The 19,894-nt window shown below is 47.3% G+C and overlaps 1 protein-coding gene across 11 annotated transcripts in view; it reads right to left on the reverse strand.

Annotated features, from left to right (window-relative positions):
* The window catches only part of pam (peptidylglycine alpha-amidating monooxygenase), a 25,680-nt gene continuing 5,786 nt past the window's right edge, over positions 1-19,894 (reverse strand). For 4 of the 11 annotated variants that reach the window (XM_078955622.1, XM_078955627.1, XM_078955626.1 and 1 more), the window contains exons 3-25: positions 18,897-18,999; positions 18,260-18,317; positions 16,071-16,158; positions 14,347-14,438; positions 14,088-14,171; positions 13,900-13,948; positions 13,743-13,810; positions 13,315-13,395; positions 13,156-13,232; positions 12,755-12,858; positions 12,407-12,600; positions 12,079-12,129; positions 11,445-11,574; positions 8,717-8,833; positions 8,501-8,573; positions 8,213-8,423; positions 7,584-7,787; positions 5,787-5,902; positions 4,091-4,190; positions 3,925-3,975; positions 2,622-2,861; positions 2,488-2,547; positions 1-1,376 (exon numbers count right to left, since the gene is read on the reverse strand). In XM_078955622.1, coding sequence (XP_078811748.1) covers positions 1,195-1,376; positions 2,488-2,547; positions 2,622-2,861; positions 3,925-3,975; positions 4,091-4,190; positions 5,787-5,902; positions 7,584-7,787; positions 8,213-8,423; positions 8,501-8,573; positions 8,717-8,833; positions 11,445-11,574; positions 12,079-12,129; positions 12,407-12,600; positions 12,755-12,858; positions 13,156-13,232; positions 13,315-13,395; positions 13,743-13,810; positions 13,900-13,948; positions 14,088-14,171; positions 14,347-14,438; positions 16,071-16,158; positions 18,260-18,317; positions 18,897-18,999 — 2,533 coding nt within the window. In that variant the 3' untranslated portion in view covers positions 1-1,194. Of the gene's footprint in view, positions 1,377-2,487; positions 2,548-2,621; positions 3,719-3,924; positions 3,976-4,090; positions 4,191-5,786; positions 5,903-7,583; positions 7,788-8,212; positions 8,424-8,500; positions 8,574-8,716; positions 8,834-11,444; positions 11,575-12,078; positions 12,130-12,406; positions 12,601-12,754; positions 12,859-13,155; positions 13,233-13,314; positions 13,396-13,742; positions 13,811-13,899; positions 13,949-14,087; positions 14,172-14,346; positions 14,439-16,070; positions 16,159-18,259; positions 18,318-18,896; positions 19,000-19,894 lie in introns of all 11 variants that reach the window. The other 7 variants (XM_078955623.1, XM_078955629.1, XM_078955625.1 and 4 more) reach the window with 4 other exon arrangements.

Below are 19,894 nucleotides of genomic sequence, written 5' to 3' on the forward strand. Positions count from 1 at the left end.
TGCTTTGCAAACACTTTATTACACAAATACCATGAAAAAATTACTCTTGCAGCAGAATCAGTATAACAGCAAATAAGAGGAAGGCCAGCTGCCACATTCCAGCTGTGAGGGGAGCTTCTGTGTGAGCGCATGACGTGCACGTGAGGAAGGGAGCAGAGCGTCCCGGATGATTGCGATTGCCGGGTTCATTTTGGCCGGATTATCTTTACATTTTAAATAAAGTTAACTTACGTTTAGGTGCAGGACCCCCCCCCCACAAATGAAATGTCAGACTATTCCTTTCTCAACTTGGTAACCCGCCTGTCCCCGCCCAACTTAAACTTAGGACTTCTTAACTTCCTCCACCCTTAAGGTCACCCCTCAGTCTTCGGTTCTGAGCGAAGGTTGGATTCTGAACGGACTGTGACTGCAAAGCGCTTTGATCCCTGCAAAACGTGGAAAAGCTCGTCTCAGCAGACGCCGTTTGTCATTCAGTCTCCTTTAAGCAGCTCCATCGGACGCTGAGCTGCTGACGTTGGAGGCCGAACTTGATAAATGTTTCTTCATTTAAAATGCTTTTGGTCCAAGAAGATGCTGCAGACCCTGAATCAGATCCAGATTGTGGCGAACAGCAGCTGTGCAGGTCTGATCTCTGCAGACTAATTCTGGAAAAAGATCAGAGCTGAAGGCACATAAGCAGAAACGAAGCCAAATGAGGAGGTTTTGTTTTGGAGAAGCTGCACTTAAATGACCTCCAGACGCCCTGAAATGTTTCTGACCCGCCTGAGTGCCCTGGACTGGGTTTTGGCTCGGAATGAGGAGATGGACCGAGTTCTGAGCCCAGAGTGGTCAGCAGGTCTGAGCCCAAAACTTCTCCTCAAGACCCTGAAGGTGAGGGGGAGGGGGGTCTGCACAACACTAAGAGCCTTGTGACTGCAGTGAGCTGGTCTGAGGTCAGAGGCTCCGCCTCCATCAACGCTCCTCCCATCACCTGTTGAGCATAAACCTGCGAGTGGACCGCTGCTCCTGTTTAAGGCGGAGTCTGTATTCAGTGAGGGGAATCAAACCTCTGCCTCTGGACGGAACCAGTCCAGACGAATTTGATTATGTACACGAACACATGGAAATATGTACAACAGCAGGACTGGCAGCTGACACCACAGTCACACACATGACGAGTAAGCACATGTGAGCACAGGAAGCAGAGCAGACCACCTAGGAGGCGGGCTGAGGGGGCAACGGGGGGGCGGAGTACTCCTCATTGTCCGAGTCGCTGCTGTCCTCCATGTTCCTCTCCTGGTCGCTACCCTCCGTGCTCAGCTGATCGAAGCCCTGACGGGTGTAACCTCTGTGAGACGCAAAGAAGTTCCCCAGGTTTAGGCCTCCGACCGCCTTACCTGCAACACACAAACACACCTGTCAGAACACCTGCAACACAAAAACACACCTGTCAGAACACCTGCAACACACAAACACACCTGTGAGAACACCTGTAACACACACACACACACCTGTGAGAACACCTGTAACATACACACACACATATGAGAACACCTGTAACACACACACACACATATGAGAACACCTGTAACACACACACACACACCTGTCAGAACACCTGTAACATACACACACACACCTGTCAGAACACCTGTAACATACACACACACATATGAGAACACCTGTAACACACACACACACATATGAGAACACCTGTAACACACACACACACCTGTCAGAACACCTGTAACATACACACACACACCTGTGAGAACACCTGTAACATACACACACACATATGAGAACACCTGTAACACACACACACACATATGAGAACACCTGTAACACACACACACACACCTGTGAACACCTGTAACACACACACACACACCTGTGAGAACACCTGTAACACACACACACACATATGAGAACACCTGTAACATACAAACACACCTGTGACAACACCTGTAACACACACACACACCTGTCAGAACACCTGTAACACACACACACACACATATGAGAACACCTGTAACACACACACACACACATATGAAAACACCTGTAACATACAAACACACCTGTGACAACACCTGTAACACACACACACACCTGTCAGAACACCTGTAACACACACACACACCTGTGAGAACACCTGTAACACACACACACACACCTGTGAGAACACCTGTAACACACAAACACACCTGTGAGAACACCTGTAATACATAAACACACCTGTGAGAACACCTGTAATACATAAACACACCTGTAAGAACACCTGCAATACACAAACACACCTGTAAGAACACCACTTACACACAGATGCAATTGTGGGAACACCTGTAACACACACAGACACCTGTGAGAACACCACAACACATAAACACACCTTGTACAACACCTGGAACACACAAACACAACTGCAACACACAGACACACCTGGTAGAACAAGTACCTCACACCTGCACAAACACACCCGCGACTGCAGCTGCAAACAAAACTCACCCTTTATTCTTCCCAGTATGCCGACCACAGAGCGCGGTTCTGCTTTCTGATCACCGTGTCCTGCAAATGTCCATCAATATGGCGCTGAGAGCTGAACCATAGCAAGACTGCCCTCCCCCCTGCAGCAGACTTACTGTTTCTTCTCCAACACACAAAGACTCCGATAATGACGACGAGCAGCAGAGGCAGCAGGAGCAGCGTGATGATCACTGCCGCCATGGCGCCATTCTCCCTGCCGGCCTTCACCGTCTTCTTTTCCTCCTGCACCACCGGCAGACTCGGTTTGTCCACCGTCTGCTTCTCCGGTCCAGCTGCTGCCACATGTGACGTGTTCCTCTGCGGCTTCACCCTGGTTTGGATGAATGCTTCCACTTCTGCACAGAAATATGAGTTTGTGGTCAATTGAACCCTCAGAGGTCATCCGCACAAATTGTTATTGTATCAATGATTACAAATTTCCCTCAAATTGTTTTTTTTTCCTGAATATCAATGGCATAAAGATATTAGTTGCAATCAAATCACACTTCCAAATTCTTCAGTTCAACCATGAAAAGATCCCACCAATGCTGCAAATTCTCTGAAGCAAAAAATATTTTCATCATCTACAAAAACTATTTCACTTTTTTACATTACAACCACAAATGTCTTCAGGGTTTGGGGCCCGATACTGAGCCCTGTGGGACTCCATCTGTAATATTTAAGATGCTTGACCACATAGGTTTTTTAATCTAATTCTTTTAACCAATCTAAAACAAAAACTTCATTTATGGTTCTATTTTGGAGTAAAAGTCAGTGTCTATTGTGTCAAGTGTATCAAGGAGACAATCACGAGTCTGCTAGTCTTGGAGGGCGGAGACCTTAAAGCTTTACCCCCTTTACCCCCTGAAACATAATAAACTCAAAGTATGTTTGCTGCTACACGCCTTCATGCCTCCTTGTGTTTAAGCACAGCTTGAAGAAATGACTTGAGGCATTTTCCAGGATTCATGAGTTCCTGTCAGAGCTTTACTTTTACTGAGGACCCGGGACTTCAAGCTTCTTTCTGCCACCGAGGTTTCTGAGGTTTTATCATCAAAGATTTTCTCAAGGTGAAGACACTGCACTCTGTTTAGACAAGGTCATGCTGGCAGAGTGAACGCTCTTCATGGTGATAACGTATCTTTGTGGTGTTGTCTACAGCAGGAGCTGAACCCCCCAGAACCAGATCGGTAGACATCTGGGAGTCTGGAATCTGAGGATGGAGAAGTCTCCGTTTCACTGATCCGGTTTGTCTCTCTGTGAGTTAAAGCATCCAGAACTGACAGTGTGGCCTTCATGAGGCTAAATGTTTCAGCTGTTCATGTGCAACTCATTGATGTGTACAGTCTGCAGCAGCACACAGACAAGCAAGCTCAGGAGAAACACAGCTCAAACTGGATCTGAGGATTCTGGACTGACCCTCCAGCTCCTGAACCTGGATCCCCGCCTTTTTCACCGAGCGATGGGACTCTGTGGGAAAACAAGAGCTTCAGGAGAAGTCTACAGGTCCACAACAGTAAAGGTTACTTTATAAGTCATTTGATCAAGTTCAGTGAAGGAAATGTGAAGACGAAGAAGAACTCACTTTCTGCAGAGAACTTGAAGACCTCCTCACTGCCTGCATCTCCAACAAAGACGCTCCCGTCCGGGCCTCCAACCAGGTCATGAGGCATTTTGAAGTCCTGCTGAAGACGGATGGAGATGAAACCCGCTTCACCAGAACCAGAATGGTTTTCTGTTCTAAAGCTCTACAGAGTTTCCTGGAGTATAAAGTGCAGCTTCAGTGGTTTGTTGCCTGTGTAACGTTTGTGCCAAACCATCAACACGGCTTCAACTTCAAAACATTTGGGTCATTGTCGAGCCTTGTTTGGTTGATTCGCTTTGGTTTTCCCGCCGATCCACAGAGCCCTCTGGAAGCTCTGCAATCCAATTTACAGGGAAACCAAGAACTTACAGACTGTAAAAGACGTGGACTAGGGCTGCACGATATGAGGAAAACTTGCGATATGCGATATTAGTGATCAATATTGCGATAACGATAAATTTGCGGTAAATAAACAAATAGAAAAATAAACAAAAACATCATTCCCATTTCATTGCAACAGTTTAAAAATTATACTCCAAATGACCCTCATCGACATGGGGGACAAACGTCAGGGTGGCTAACCCTGGTCCTCAAGAGCCTCAACCCTGTCCGTTTCCAATTCTCCCTAGACTGCTCGATAATGATAACCAAAATCAGGTGTGTTCAGTCAATCAGGATGTGAAATCACTTGAGTCAGCCAATCAACAGCAAGCTGGTTAAGGAGAGCTGGGAAACAGGCAGGGTTGAGGCTCTTCAGGACCAGGGTTAACATAATAGGCGTCCATCTGATTGGTCAAAGCATAAAGGGATTTATTTGATTCGTTAAATGCTTCAAGCTGCTAGAAGATTTTTTTAACAGATTTTGGGTTTGCGATTTATTGCGATATTCGCCGTCTTTTGCGATATGCATATTGCAGAGCTGGATATTGCGATAACGATAAATTTGCGGTATATTGTGCAGGCCTAACGTGGACCAACCCTTTGGTCATGTGACCTGCTGGAGGTCATGTGACCCAGTGGTTTGGCTGAATTTAAGTTAGTTTTTGTTCCTTAATCTTTGTTGTCCTGTACGGCCGCGCCAGAAACAGTTTGTCAAAACATTTTTTGTATAAATGCATTTCTATGCAGATGACATTCATCTTTCTTGTTCTTTTAATGACTTAGTTGAACAGATTCTTTTGAATGTCCTGAACGAGCGGCTGAAATTGTTATGCTAAAAACTTGCAAAGACAGCTCTCTGATTGTTGATCCTGATCATAGAACTGAACTGAAGAAACCACACATTTCAGAAACTTTGATAAAGAAAACCTTTAAAATCAAGAACAACTTTATTAAAGGCAGGGGGGGCCGGTAGACCTCTGATCAGAAAGTTGCAGGTTCAGGTCCCGCTCAATCTGCCCATGTGTCAACGTGTCCTTGGGCAAGACACTAAACCCTGCATTGGCACCAGGGTAGTCATGAATATGTGTGTGTTGATGGGTGAATAGGACTGTGACTGTAAAGTGCTTTGGGCCTAGTAAAGCATAAGTAAGTATTGCAGCAGTTCCTAAGGCAAACCTGAAAATGGGCAGCCATTTTTCTACTTTTGATTTTCATAATTCCCCTTTTTTTGAATCTGCTCTCAATCTTTTGTGTAAAGACTTTTGATCTCCAGAGCTGGGGGTGGTGGTGGTGGTGGGGGTGGGGGGGTTGTTACCTTTCTTTTGGGGCTGAAGGTGTCCAGAATCTCCCTGCTTGTGTAATTGATGACGAAACCTCGAAGTGGAGCCGAGTGATACGGTGAGTCGCCATTCACCGCATAGATCAGGCCGTCTTCACAGAGACACACACCAAACACACACACACCAAACACACACACACACACACTCGTCAGATGGTTTACAAAACAAAAGCAGCACAGGAGACTATTGTAAACCCTCCAGGTTCATTATTACATGAAGCTTTTTCACAACAATCTTCTGTATTCTGTAGGAGTCACTGCAACCTGTCCCTGTTTTCAAAGAACTGGGGCTGGGGTGGGGGTGGGGTGGGGGGCACCCTGGACAGGTCCATCACATGCAGAAACAGAAAACCACTCGCACTCCAAATGGGAAGAATTTTGAGAGTCACCAATCCATCAATGCAGCATGTTTTTGGACTGTGGGAGGAAGCTGGAGGAAAACCCACTTATGCACCAGGAGTCCATGCAAACGCCACAAAAAAAGAACGCAGCTCGGTCAAAGCAGAACTTTAACTGCCAAAGCTTTACAAAAATGGTCTTTATATGCAAAGACCAGCCGATTCTGACATTACAGACAAACGCTGATCCGATAAATCTGGGGGTGGAGCTTAAAGAGTCTAGTCTCTTCCAGTGGTGGACCATTTATGACACACCTGGGCCTTCAGTGGTGCTCCGTCTGAATCACTTAACCCCTCATGAACACTTTTGTGATGCAGAAACCAGCTTTGCATTGCATATTGAAAATTCCTGTAGCCACAATAAATGCCTCTAAATAAACTGAAAAAAATAAAACAGTAGACAAATCTCATTATGCAACTACAGCCAGCACAAAACATTGAAAATAACCCCATACATTTGCAATATTTTTTCTTACGATATTTATCGTTTCACTCATTAAAAATTCAGATTATTTGAAGACAAAATCGATCTTCCTCTTTCCTCTTAAACAGTCCATCAACCTGTCATGCAGATTATCGTCTTCAGTTCCATCAAGAAGTCCTTTTCTATTCCATCATCAGTGCTGAGAGCCCAGTCTGTCCAGTTGTGTTTCTACGTAGGTTTTAATCCGCTTTGGAGCTGAAAATGTCGACAGACGGAGTGGATACGTGGACCGTCAGCTCCAAACACAAATCTGCGCAGCTGCTTTATGATTCACTCAGATTTTTCTGATTAAGGAAGTCAAGGACATCAGTGGGAGATCTTCCTGCTAAATCCTCCATGGCGTACATTACAGTCAGCTCTGTTTTTAACTGAGACAGATCAAAAAGTGCTCCGTGGCTCCATGTCAAACTGGACAAGGCTGCATGTGACTTCCTGAACCATCTGTCCAATCAGAAGGTCTGAATACTGTGACGTTGCCTAAGCCTGCAAGAAGGCCCTGCTGACACCAAATCAAAATCTGATTGGTTGAAGGAAATGAATGTCTGACATTGATTTTGCATTACAGGACCTTCAGAACTGATGCTGAAGGCCCTTATCCTGCCTGGCAACAAAGGACAGCTGAAATGTGATTGGTTAAATGCTCCAATGTGAAAATGCATCTGTCTAGAAGCAGCATAACTATCATAAACACAATAAAAAGGAATGGACAGACCATATCGAATGATTTAGTGAGAATGCATGGACAAAATCTAATTAACACATGATTCAGATCTGTTTTAGGCCTTCAGAGAAGCCCTTGAAGGCCCTGGCGGCCCTCCACTGCTGTCTTCAGAAGAGAAGATACCCGATTAAACTCTGACAGCGTCTCGTGAATCTGAGCAGCTGACTCACCTCCAGCAGGGCTGTAGGAGATGGCGAACACCTTTCCTCCAAACTCTTCCTTTTTAATCTCTTTGACGAACTCTCCGGTGTCTGCGATGAAGCACTGGATCCGCCCGTTCTCCCTGTCAGCCACGCACACCTCTCTTCTGTCGCTGAGGAAGGCCAGGCTGTGGGGGATCTGGAAACGTGCACGCTGCCTCCGGTCCAGCGAGCCTGCAGCCGCACACGAGAGCGCATGCTGAGTCTGCAGAATCACGGCTGCAGACGTCCAGGTGAAAACCTTCAAACTGAGTGAAGCCCAGCTCAACCTCTTCTGGTGAAACCTCATTTCTTTTCAGGTTGAACTACAAAAACACATCAGTGGGTTCTCATGATCTTGACTAAGCTGGTTACCACCAGCCTCCTTAGTAACCTGGTTTTTGTAACCATATTGAAGAAATCAGACATCCCTTAGACCCATGAGACAAGTTAGACAAGAAGACAAGTGTGTGTGTGTGTGTTCTGTAGTGTTTGGTTCGTTTACAGTCATACGTCTTGTGTTTTTTAATTTTGACGTAGTCCTCAGATGTTCTTCGAACTCTGAGAACTTCCTGTTTGTCATTTGTGTCCATCCTTTTTGTGTGTGTGGGGATGGGTACCTGCTCCCCACTGGGAAAGGTATTTTCCATCAGCGGAAAACTTGAGGATCCTGGCGTTGCAGTATCCGTCAGACACGAAGACGTTCCCGGTGTGCGGGTCGATGGCCACGTCGGTGGGCTGGCAGAAGTGGCTGCTGTCACTTCCTGGAGTGAAAGCTTCTCCCAGAGCCAGCAAGGTTCTGTCTCTGCCATCACTGCTCACCTTCAGAACCTGATGACGGGCGGGGTCCGTTTATGGACAGGTGAAAAACAAATGTACAGGGGTGGCCGTGCGCTGGGAGAACGTACCTGATGCAGAGCCACGTCGGTCACCCAGTAGTTGTTGTCTCTGTCAGCAGTTATCCCATGAGGCAGATAAAACCTGCAGAGGAAGAAAACGTCTGACATCATGGACAGGAAGCGACGCCTGAAGCACACCTGTCTGCACATCTGTCCAGAGCTTCACAGCTGGTTCACGGAGCAGAACCTGATTGTTTAAAATAAATAAAGACAAGAGACTCTTACATGTTCCTGCCTGAGGCTTTGAGGATTCTGCCTTTGGCCGGGTCCACCACCAGAATGGCAGACTGCTGGATGGGTCCAAGGGACCTGTGCTGGTACCGGGCCCGGCCGTCAAAGGAGCTGAGGAAAGCACAAAAAGAAGAGATCGGCATGAATGATTGAATAGGCGATGTGGAACACCTGGAAGACCACCTGCTTCGGGTGAGCCCTGATGTGGAACAACTGGAAAACCCCCTGCAACATGCGAGCCCTGATGTAGAACACCTGGAAAACCACCTGTATCAGGCGAGCCCTGATGTAAAACACCTGGAAAACCACCTGTATCAGGCGAGCCCTGATGTAAAACACCTGGAAAACCACTTGCTTCGGGTGAGCCCTGATGTGGAACATCTGGAAAACCACCTGCTTCGGGTGAGCCCTGATGTGGAACAACTGGAAAACCACCTGTATCAGGCGAGCCCTGATGTAAAACACCTGGAAAACCACTTGCTTCGGGTGAGCCCTGATGTGGAACAACTGGAAAACCACCTGCAACAGGTGAGCCCTGATGTGGAACACCTGGAAAACCACCTGCTTCGGGTGAGCCCTGATGTGGAACAACTGGAAAACCACCTGCATCAGGCGAGCCCTGATGTGGAACACCTGGAAAACCACCTGCTTCGGGTGAGCCCTGATGTGGAACAACTGGAAAACCCCCTGCAACATGCGAGCCCTGATGTAGAACACCTGGAAAACCACCTGTATCAGGCGAGCCCTGATGTAAAACACCTGGAAAACCACCTGTATCAGGCGAGCCCTGATGTAAAACACCTGGAAAACCACTTGCTTCGGGTGAGCCCTGATGTGGAACAACTGGAAAACCACCTGCAACAGGTGAGCCCTGATGTGGAACACCTGGAAAACCACCTGCTTCGGGTGAGCCCTGATGTGGAACAACTGGAAAACCACCTGCATCAGGCGAGCCCTGATGTGGAACACCTGGACTGGAAAACCACCTGCTTCGGGTGAGCCCTGATGTGGAACAACTGGAAAACCACCTGCAACAGGTGAGCCCTGATGTGGAACACCTGGAAAACCACCTGCAACAGGCGAGCCCTGATGTGGAACACCTGGAAAACCACCTGCATCAGGCGAGCCCTGATGTGGAACACCTGGAAAACCACCTGCTTCGGGTGTGCCCCCATGTGGAACAACTGGAAAACCACCTGTATCAGGCGAGCCCTGATGTAAAACACCTGGAAAACCACTTGCTTCGGGTGAGCCCTGATGTGGAACAACTGGAAAACCACCTGCAACAGGTGAGCCCTGATGTGGAACACCTGGAAAACCACCTGCTTCGGGTGAGATTTGATGTGGAACAACTGGAAAACCACCTGCATCAGGCGAGCCCTGATGTGGAACACCTGGAAAACCACCTGCTTCGGGTGAGCCCTGATGTGGAACAACTGGAAAACCACCTGCAACAGGTGAGCCCTGATGTGGAACACCTGGAAAACCACCTGCAACAGGCGAGCCCTGATGTGGAACACCTGGAAAACCACCTGCTTCGGGTGAGCCCTGATGTGGAACAACTGGAAAACCACCTGCATCAGGCGAGCCCTGATGTGGAACAACTGGAAAACCACTTGCAACAGGTGAGCCCTGATGTGGAACATCTGGAAAACCACCTGCTTCGGGTGAGCCCTGATGTGGAACAACTGGAAAACCACCTGTATCAGGCGAGCCCTGATGTAAAACACCTGGAAAACCACTTGCTTCGGGTGAGCCCTGATGTGGAACAACTGGAAAACCACCTGCAACAGGTGAGCCCTGATGTGGAACACCTGGAAAACCACCTGCTTCGGGTGAGCCCTGATGTGGAACAACTGGAAAACCACCTGCATCAGGCGAGCCCTGATGTGGAACACCTGGAAAACCACCTGCTTCGGGTGAGCCCTGATGTGGAACAACTGGAAAACCACCTGCAACAGGTGAGCCCTGATGTGGAACACCTGGAAAACCACCTGCATCAGGCGAGCCCTGATGTGGAACACCTGGAAAACCACCTGCTTCGGGTGAGCCCTGATGTGGAACAACTGGAAAACCACCTGCATCAGGCGAGCCCTGATGTGGAACAACTGGAAAACCACTTGCAACAGGTGAGCCCTGATGTGGAACACCTGGAAAACCACCTGCATCAGGTGAGCCCTGATGTGGAACAACTGGAAAACCCCCTGCAACATGCGAGCCCTGATGTAGAACACCTGGAAAACCACCTGTATCAGGCGAGGCCTGATGTAAAACACCTGGAAAACCACCTGTATCAGGCGAGCCCTGATGTAAAACACCTGGAAAACCACTTGCTTCGGGTGAGCCCTGATGTGGAACAACTGGAAAACCACCTGCAACAGGTGAGCCCTGATGTGGAACACCTGGAAAACCACCTGCATCAGGCGAGCCCTGATGTGGAACACCTGGAAAACCACCTGCTTCGGGTGAGCCCTGATGTGGAACAACTGGAAAACCACCTGCATCAGGCGAGCCCTGATGTGGAACAACTGGAAAACCACTTGCAACAGGTGAGCCCTGATGTGGAACATCTGGAAAACCACCTGCTTCGGGTGAGCCCTGATGTGGAACAACTGGAAAACCACCTGCAACAGGTGAGCCTACCAGCAGAGTTCTACCATTTCTGTATTTAAACGTGACTATTCATCAACAGAAGCTCTCAGCAGACGTGTGGTAAGCTTACTCCAGATCCCAGTGATGGTCTCCTCTGTGGAAGATGACCAGGTTGGAGTCCGAGTCCAGTGCCAGACCCGACACCTGACCCAGCTGCAGGTTCCCCTCAGGCCAGTCTGTCACCTGCTCCAGGTGGTAGTCTACACACACAAATACACACCTCAGGGTGAATAACACACCTTAAAGAACCACTCCAAAATAAGATAGTGTTTTGGTGTCTTTAACGTGTTTTTGTGGCACTTTTCTGATGATGGAGGACATGTATCAAGAAAATTAAGCTTAAAATTATGTTTCTGAGTAATGCTCTCTGCTCGAGCGGATTCTGTTTTCCTCGTCTGAGCAGGAATCTGAATTTAAACTGTACGGCTGGATAGCTCCTAAATTGGTCGCCATTGTCGTTGCACTGCTAATGTTAGGATGGGATTGTGGGGGCCTGTAAGCTAGCAGAAGAGTGTGTAAACAAATGAAGGTGAAGGGGGGGCCAGAATTGCTCTGCTCCAACGGTCCCGTTGGGAGATCGCTCTGCTGAAACTATGTCCTAGAAAAGGACACAGGTTTTTTTGATTTTGGCTAAAACATCCTAATTATAATTAAAAGATCAATGGGAACGCTTTTAAAATAGATAAAAAGATGATGACACTCACCCTGATCGGCGCCCTGCCCTCCTCTTCTTTTGTCCAGCAGCACACTGTCATCTTAGCAGAAAAAATAGACACTTTTATCTTTTTTTCTGTTTTTCCTCTGAACGATGAACTGAAAAGAAATTATTTTTATGAGGATCATTTTAGATGATGTGATGTTTGCTCCTGAAGCCCATTTATTCAGGTGGTTTTGACTTTTACTGCTTTAGCCTCTGTAATCTTGATTTTCTGTTCATTTTGTGTTTTGTTTAAATGAAGTTTGTTTCCTAAAAGACAAAAAGAAAGGAGGGCAGAGATGGCAGCAGAGATGGCAGTGCGTTCCACACTGTACCTGCAGCGTGTCCCATGTGCATCATGGAGCTCATCTGATCCGGACTGACGGCGATGGGAACGTTGGCCTCCGCAGGAATGTGTCGGAACTGCTCCCTGGAGCCGCTCTCCATGCAGCTCATGAAGGGGACGGCGTGCCTTCTGTCCATGTAGTACATCATGTAGAAGTTGCACATTTCGTCATCAGAGGTGCCGCTGCAGGAGGAGGCGCAGACACCAAACACGTTACTTTCAAACGTGCGGAAGGATGCGTATGAGCTGGAGCACGCATGGGTGCACGGCGAGGTCTTATGTACGATCGACAAACTTTAAAGACCTCAGAAGAAAAACAGGTTCCGCAGAGACTCACCCGATGACCGTTTCGGAGGTCCTGCCCTCTCCGGTGAACACACACCTGGCGGCGACGGTGTCTCCGTACTGCACACTCAGCTCCGTGTTGACCGGATAGAAAGCCTGTGGAGGACAGAGACTGCTCACGCACACGTCTGAGGCAGATCTGACCTCAGTACAGGAGACGTTGCTGCTGATCCGACACGTTCGGAAAGTAAGAGGGTGACACAGCTGGCCAGTGTGGTCTTTAACCGAAGATAGGACCGACATTCACCAACTACTTCAAGAGATTTTAGGGCCTTCATACCCAGAATGTGGTCAAATACAGCCAGAAAATGCAGAAAAATCTGCATAACTAGTTCCAATTTGGTTCACTTTCTAAGGACCTTGGTGGGGGCCCCCCATTGGGCAGGGTCTCACCTGTGGTAACTGAGGGGACTGTCGACCAATCAGGGTCCACTTCCCATTGCGGATCCTGTATCCACTGACCACCTTGCCTGAGAGGGAGAATCCAGAGAGTTATGAGGGGTGGTCCCATCAGACAGACGCTCGGGTGGGGTTGGGTGGGTGGCGACTCACCGAGGCGGTGTGTGTGAGTCCTGAAGGCAAACGGGTAGATGGGGTAGGAGGCGTAGTCACAGGCCACGTCTGCATTCGTAACTAAGAGGAGATGGGAAAGGTCGTAAAGACGTGCGTCACCACATGAGAGCAAACACGTCTGTTTGTTCAGTGACCCGCTGCCGTGCCAGGACCAGAGCGAGTGGCTGAGCCGAGGCCCGTTTGTCCTTCTAGGGGGAAATCAGTGAAACAGGGTCCAGACAAAAAGCTGAAGATCAGAACCACATCTGTCCCTGATATTAGCCCCGCCCTGAACCCTGTCCCTGCTGCAGCCACTTCAATCATTTCAGGCTTTTATGCCGAGTCATGCTCTGAAACAGAAGGTCAAAAAGCCAGCAATGATCTGCTCACTCTGAACATTTCGGAGCATCAGACGGTCAAATACCAACCGGTTTTTCCTGGAGGGATGACGGTGTCCACGGACATCAGCAGGTAAATGCCGGCGACGAAGGGCTGCCTTTTAAGGACAGAGAGGAGACTCATCATGTCCACTTCATTCAGGCCTGAAAACTCCCAGCATGCATCTCAAAACCAGCCTCTACTTACGGCTTGGAGGTCATCCTTAAGGTGAGTCCAGAGCAGTCTCTGTGATGGTCTGCACAAACACACAACCATGTCAAAACACCAGAATTCAACATCCACATCCCAGCTCCACAAACACCACGACCCAGCACCCAGGGGGGGGGGGGGGGGGGGTCCTTCCATCCGTGCACGTTTCTGGAGGGTTTCCTCACCTCTGAAGGCGCTGACGTCTCCATAATGGACCTGAAGCACGAAGTACGACATCCCAGAACCTTTCCCAACTCTGAACCCCACATCTGATGAGAAAACACCAGCTTCATGTGTGAGGGCAGCATTGTCAAGATTTCATGTCAGAACATTCTGTAGCAAAGACCCGACGGGCCCTGCCTCCGGGTCAGAGGTGACCCCGGGGGGGCAGAAGCTCCTGCTTTCACTACAAGGACCTGACCGACACCACCAGCCCAAACTCACCTTTAGGAAGTTTTGTGGGCGGAGCATTCCGGGCCCAGGCGTACATGATGGAGGGGTCGTCTTTGCAGGTGCCCAGCGCCCCCCCACAGTCCCTGCAGACACAGACACAACACTCAGAGGCGAACAGGCTGAAGGTCCGATCCCACCAGGATCTGCTTCCCAGTCACACACCAGAGTTTCAGGAAGTCCATCCGACTTTTTTAACTGCTCTCATCAGATGTTCTCTAAAAAAAACTAAAAAAAACTCGGTTCCTGGTTCCTCCCCCGTTTCTCCTCCGTGTAGTTCTTTAGTAAGATTCTCTGATGCAGCAGAGCTGATCGGACGAATGAAGAGGCGAGAAGACTCTGACAGTCTGTGCGGTTATGTGGCCACGCCCACAGCAAACAGCTGGGTTTGTTTACATACAATCCCAGCAGCTGTCACACCGACAGATGAAAAACCCATTTATAAACGTATTGATTGTTTCAAGTCATTCAAAAACAAATCACCTATCACTAATACACAAAGTTCAGTATTGGTAAACATAATTGTAATCAGATTACTGGTTACTGTAAAGCAAAACCTATTTTGTGAACTTTTTCTCTGAACAAACCGGAGATAAAGAGATTATGAACCATTGACTGTATGTGAGAACTGGACTGAGTGACCCCCCCCCCCCCCCCCAATGTTCCAAACAGGAAAGAAGCCAAAGGATGTCCTGATCATTTCTTTTGGGCCTGATCAGATTCCGAGTCATTTGATTTTCTGCCGGTATCGAGTCCCGATCCGTTACTTTTGTAACACGTTTACAAAATAAACCAAGTTAATTCACAGATCCAGGTTGTCACTGATTTTTAACCTTATTTTATTGTTTAACACTTAAACAGAGCACTTCTGTGAAGTACCTTTAGCAATCAAGTAAAATAATTAACTATTAGCCGGAGGATCAGTCATGTGGAGAAAGTTTGGTGACTGAAGCTTTAGTATCTACAGAAACTTTTAAACATGTTTAGTCAGATATGATTCATATTTTCATTAAATATTAATGAAGACTTTCTTGTAAAATCCTTCTTGTTCCATGAATTTGATGATGATATTCATGAAGAGCTCACATCAATGGAACCACTGACTGATTTTGGTTGTTTTGAGAGAATCTGGGATTCTTTATTTTAACCTCTTTGGACCTGGCGTCCACATGAATGGACGTCTCACGTTGGGTTTTGTCTCCGCAGCGGATAATTCTGCTAAACTGCGGCTCGGTCAAAGAGAAATCAAAAAAAGGATGGGATCTTAAGGGCTTAAATCCTCTTCTGTCTGTCGGCAGCAGGAAGGCGCCGTTCTCATTCAGAAGAAACCAAAAACCTGATCTTTTCTCTGCCAAAATGCATTTGCAGGTCGTTGTTTGCGTTAAGACAACTTGCTGTCAGTTTAAAACGTTTTGTGGAAGTCTCTGAACATATCGCTAGCTCGGCTGGTTTTGGGCGCCTCCTGCTCAATAAGATGTGGCGAGGAGCTCACTCCTGATCAGGGAAAGTGGTCGCCATAGATGTGTTGACTCAGACCGACTCGGACCTGACAACTTCTGGTTCCAACATGGCCACCTTTATATCCTAAAAACATGGCGGCTGAATTGACTTATTTGGTCGGAACAGGAAGTAATTCATTTGAGTCCAGACCTCACATCCAGTAAATGTGGTGAACACACACACACATGCAGTAAATCTGGGTACAGAGGGGGGGTTACCAAGAGCTGCTGGCGGAGGAGGGGCTTTGGCAGCCGAACAGGATCATGTGATGGACCGTGTTCATGCTGGCGTGAGGAATGAAGTCCACTGCAGCAGAAGAGAAGACACACTATGTTTTATGACACGTCGATCAGTCCCTGAGCAGGACGAAAACTGGTCAAGGGTCTGTGCACTCTGGGGAGGCATGGGGGGCGCCAGAAACCTCCACTACACCGCAAATCTATGAAAGCATGTTTATAGCCAGAAACACTGATATAAAACCGTAGCAGGAGACAGAAATGACATCCTTAACAAGTGAAATTATGCATGTAAACAATAAATCTGTCAGTAGAAAGAGGAACATATTTATTTACAGTAAGATAGAGAATTCCTAAAGACACTGCACTACTATTGAGCCTTTTTCTGTGTAATAATAATAATATGAAATGAGACATATTTCAGATTTGCATGACTGTAAACATTTAAACCAGGGGCGCCCAGACTTTTTTGGCATAACAGCCATTTTTGAGACAACAAACTCCAAAAAATCTACCTACACAAAACAAACAAAATTATAAAATAAAAGCATTCATGAAAGATAAACTTTTATACATATGTATTTCCTTCTTTTTCCTGGTTGTTTATCTCTGATGGCTCACAATCACAATCTACCCACGTCCTTCACGTTCGATCTGCTGATTGTGATCGACATCATGAGCAGGGCTCGACATAGCCATTTGTCCGCTGGCCCGGTCCTGTTTTTCGAGCAGTGCGGACCACAAGACTTTACTTTTCACTTGTCCGCTCGGGCCACTAAAATATTTAACGGTTTATACATTCTTCACCTTTTTCAATAAAGTAAATTTTGCGAAAACGTGTAGATTTACCTCGTCTTCATAATTTAGTTTTTCTGCTAGTCCTGTGTTCAGACTTCAAGGGTTTCTATGGGAAACCTTTGATCACTTCTCCTTCTCTCCCGCCTGCGCGCATGCGGCTTTCACTGCCGAGCACCACGCGGCACGCGCTCACTACTTTTTTTTTCAAACTTTATTGAATGTAACAATTCAATACAAAACAATGTTAAACAGCAACAACGAAGGCACAAGCCAGTGGGTTATTATTACATTTGATTATAAATCCGACACCGTCACTGAAGAGAGACTGAAGCATGTCAGAGATGTGGAAGACATGGCAGGAATAGAAAGGAATATGTTGGATGGAGTAGTGGGTATAATTAGTAGTATGGACAGCAAGATATTTAATGAATGCATTGAAGATGAAACTGTATGCACTAAGCTTTAAGCTGAATGTCAAAGAATCAAAGGCAACTCCAAATACCTGAATCTCAGACTCAAATGCAGTAGAATGTTAAACTACTTAATTTTGTTTTTCTTTACAACACTGTAAGCAGTAAGTATTTCTAGTTAGCTGAATGATCTCAGTTAGACCTGCACAATATGAGGAAAACTCGCAATATGCGATATCAGAGATTAAAATTGCGATAACGATATAATTTGCGGTATATAAACAAACAGCAAAATAACCAAATAACCATTCCCGGTTTAAAAATTATACTCCAAATGACCCACGTTGACATAGGTTACAAACATCTAACATAACAGGGCTCCATCTGATTGGTCAACAATGTGAAGGCGTCCATCCGATTGGTCAAATGCATTAAGGGATTTATTTGATTCGTTAAATGGTTCAAGCTGCCATTAGATTGTTTTAACACATTTAAGGTTTATGATTTATTGCGATATTTGCCGTTAAAAGCACCATGAAAACTTCTGAACTAGTGTTACCTACTACACTGCAGTGCTCTCTTCAAAACATCTGAAACAGACTAGAGCAGATTTAAGTTTGATATGGTCTATTTTCAGTCATTGAAAAGTGTAGAAATAAGTGATGTCACCAGAATGCACCAAATTGCACCATATTAAAAGTTTCCGGGGGGGCATGCCCCCGGACCCCCCTAAAGTTGCCAGCACCTGCGGAGCGGCGGGTCCCGCTATGCGCGGTGTCGGGCCAGTAACTTTCAGGCAGGGCCAGTAAGTTTCAAAAACTACTGGCCCTGTGGGCCAGTGCAAATTTCTGGGCTATGTCAACCCCTGATGAGCACCCCTGATATAAACAGCTGTCCTCCATGTTGTTGTGCATCACTTATCTGCAGTGAGGAGCAACGCTTGCAGGACGTCTGAACACTCACCGATGTAGGAGTCTTGATTGGTGGGAACAGGAAAGGCCATGCAGAGGTAGGTGTCCGACTGGAACACAAGACAGCAGGGAGGACAGATCAGAGAAGGACACCGCAGCCGCTACACCTCCTGAAGGACCTACAGGTCCATCATAACCTCTGATCACACCTGATTCTGCACTGAAACCCACTTAAAATTAATATAGTTTTTACAGTAAATACAGGAACCAAGGGTTTTATCTGGCATCTTTCCACATGCTGTAACAAACGACGTTGAGCAAGAAGATGCTGAGAATAGAAACCCTGTAGAACAAGAACATCAAAGCAGAAACAAGAACAAAACTGTCCTGAAGTAGTTGGAACAGGATGTTGGTGACTCTTTAAAATGCACAGTGTAACATAAAATTGACAAACATGACACATGTGACGCAAACACGAATCACACGCCTCAAAGAGTGACTCAAAGGAGAAACACTGAGCATCCCCGTGTGTTTAAACTCCACCTACAACTATGCCCTCGTGGACGAGACCCAGAGTTAAGATTCAAAGAGTTAACGTCACAGTCTGATGATGGGAACAGCCAAACACAGACATCTCTGCTAAAAATGATCATTGTGTGACGGAGCACAGAGGCGGCGCTCGGACTCACGTTGCTCGGAGACACGCCCGGCATGCGCAGGTCCATGGAGAAGTTGTGGGAGTTGAAGAGCAGCGGGGGTTTGGTCCTGGAGGCGCAATCGCCTTCCTGCAACCTACAGAGGGACACAAGCGCACACCCTTACACGGAGTGGAACAAACTGGAGCCAGAACCTGATGACAGGAACACAGTGATGCAGCAGAACGTGGAGCTGCATGCCCACAAACTCTGCACCTGCATGCACGTAAAAGCTGCACGCCCGGAAAAGCTACACGTCCGTAAACGCTACACATCCGTAAACGCTGCACGCCCGTAAAGGCTGCACGTCCGAAACCCTGCAGTTGCATTCCCGTAAACGCTGCACGTCCGTAAACGCTTCAGGCCCGTAAACCCTGCATGTCTGTAAACACTCCACGTCCGTAAACGCTGCATGCCCGTAAACATTGCAGCTGCATGCACGTAAAAGCTGCACGCCCGTAAACATCGCAGCTGCATGCCCATAAATGCTGCATGTCCGTAAATTCTGCACGTCCGTAAACGCATCAGCTGCATGACCCACAAACTCTGCAGCTGCATGCCCGGAAAAGCTGCACGCCCGGAAAAGCTACACGTCCGTAAACGCTACACATCCGTAAACGCTGCACGCCCGTAAACGCTGCACGCCCGTAAAGGCTGCACGTCCGAAACCCTGCAGTTGCATTCCCGTAAACGCTGCACGTCCGTAAACGCTTCAGGCCCGTAAACCCTGCATGTCTGTAAACACTCCACGCCCGTAAACACTGCCCGCCCGTAAACACTGCAGCTGCTTGGCCGTTAACGCTGCACGCCCGTAAATGCTGCACGTCTGTAAACACTACAGCTGCAGCTACCTTCTACCTCCACCTCTACATCAGGATTTCACAGATTCACTTCATCTACAAGTCAATTTAGAAATGTAAAGATGGATTCACTTTGATTTATCTTCTTAAATGATTCTTTTTCATCTTAGAATGAAAGTTAATTCAAAAATT

The sequence above is a fragment of the Oryzias latipes genome, chromosome 12, assembly GCF_053564925.1.
Source record: "Oryzias latipes strain Hd-rR chromosome 12, Olatipes_Hd-rR_3.1".
Lineage (NCBI taxonomy): Eukaryota > Metazoa > Chordata > Actinopteri > Beloniformes > Adrianichthyidae > Oryzias > Oryzias latipes.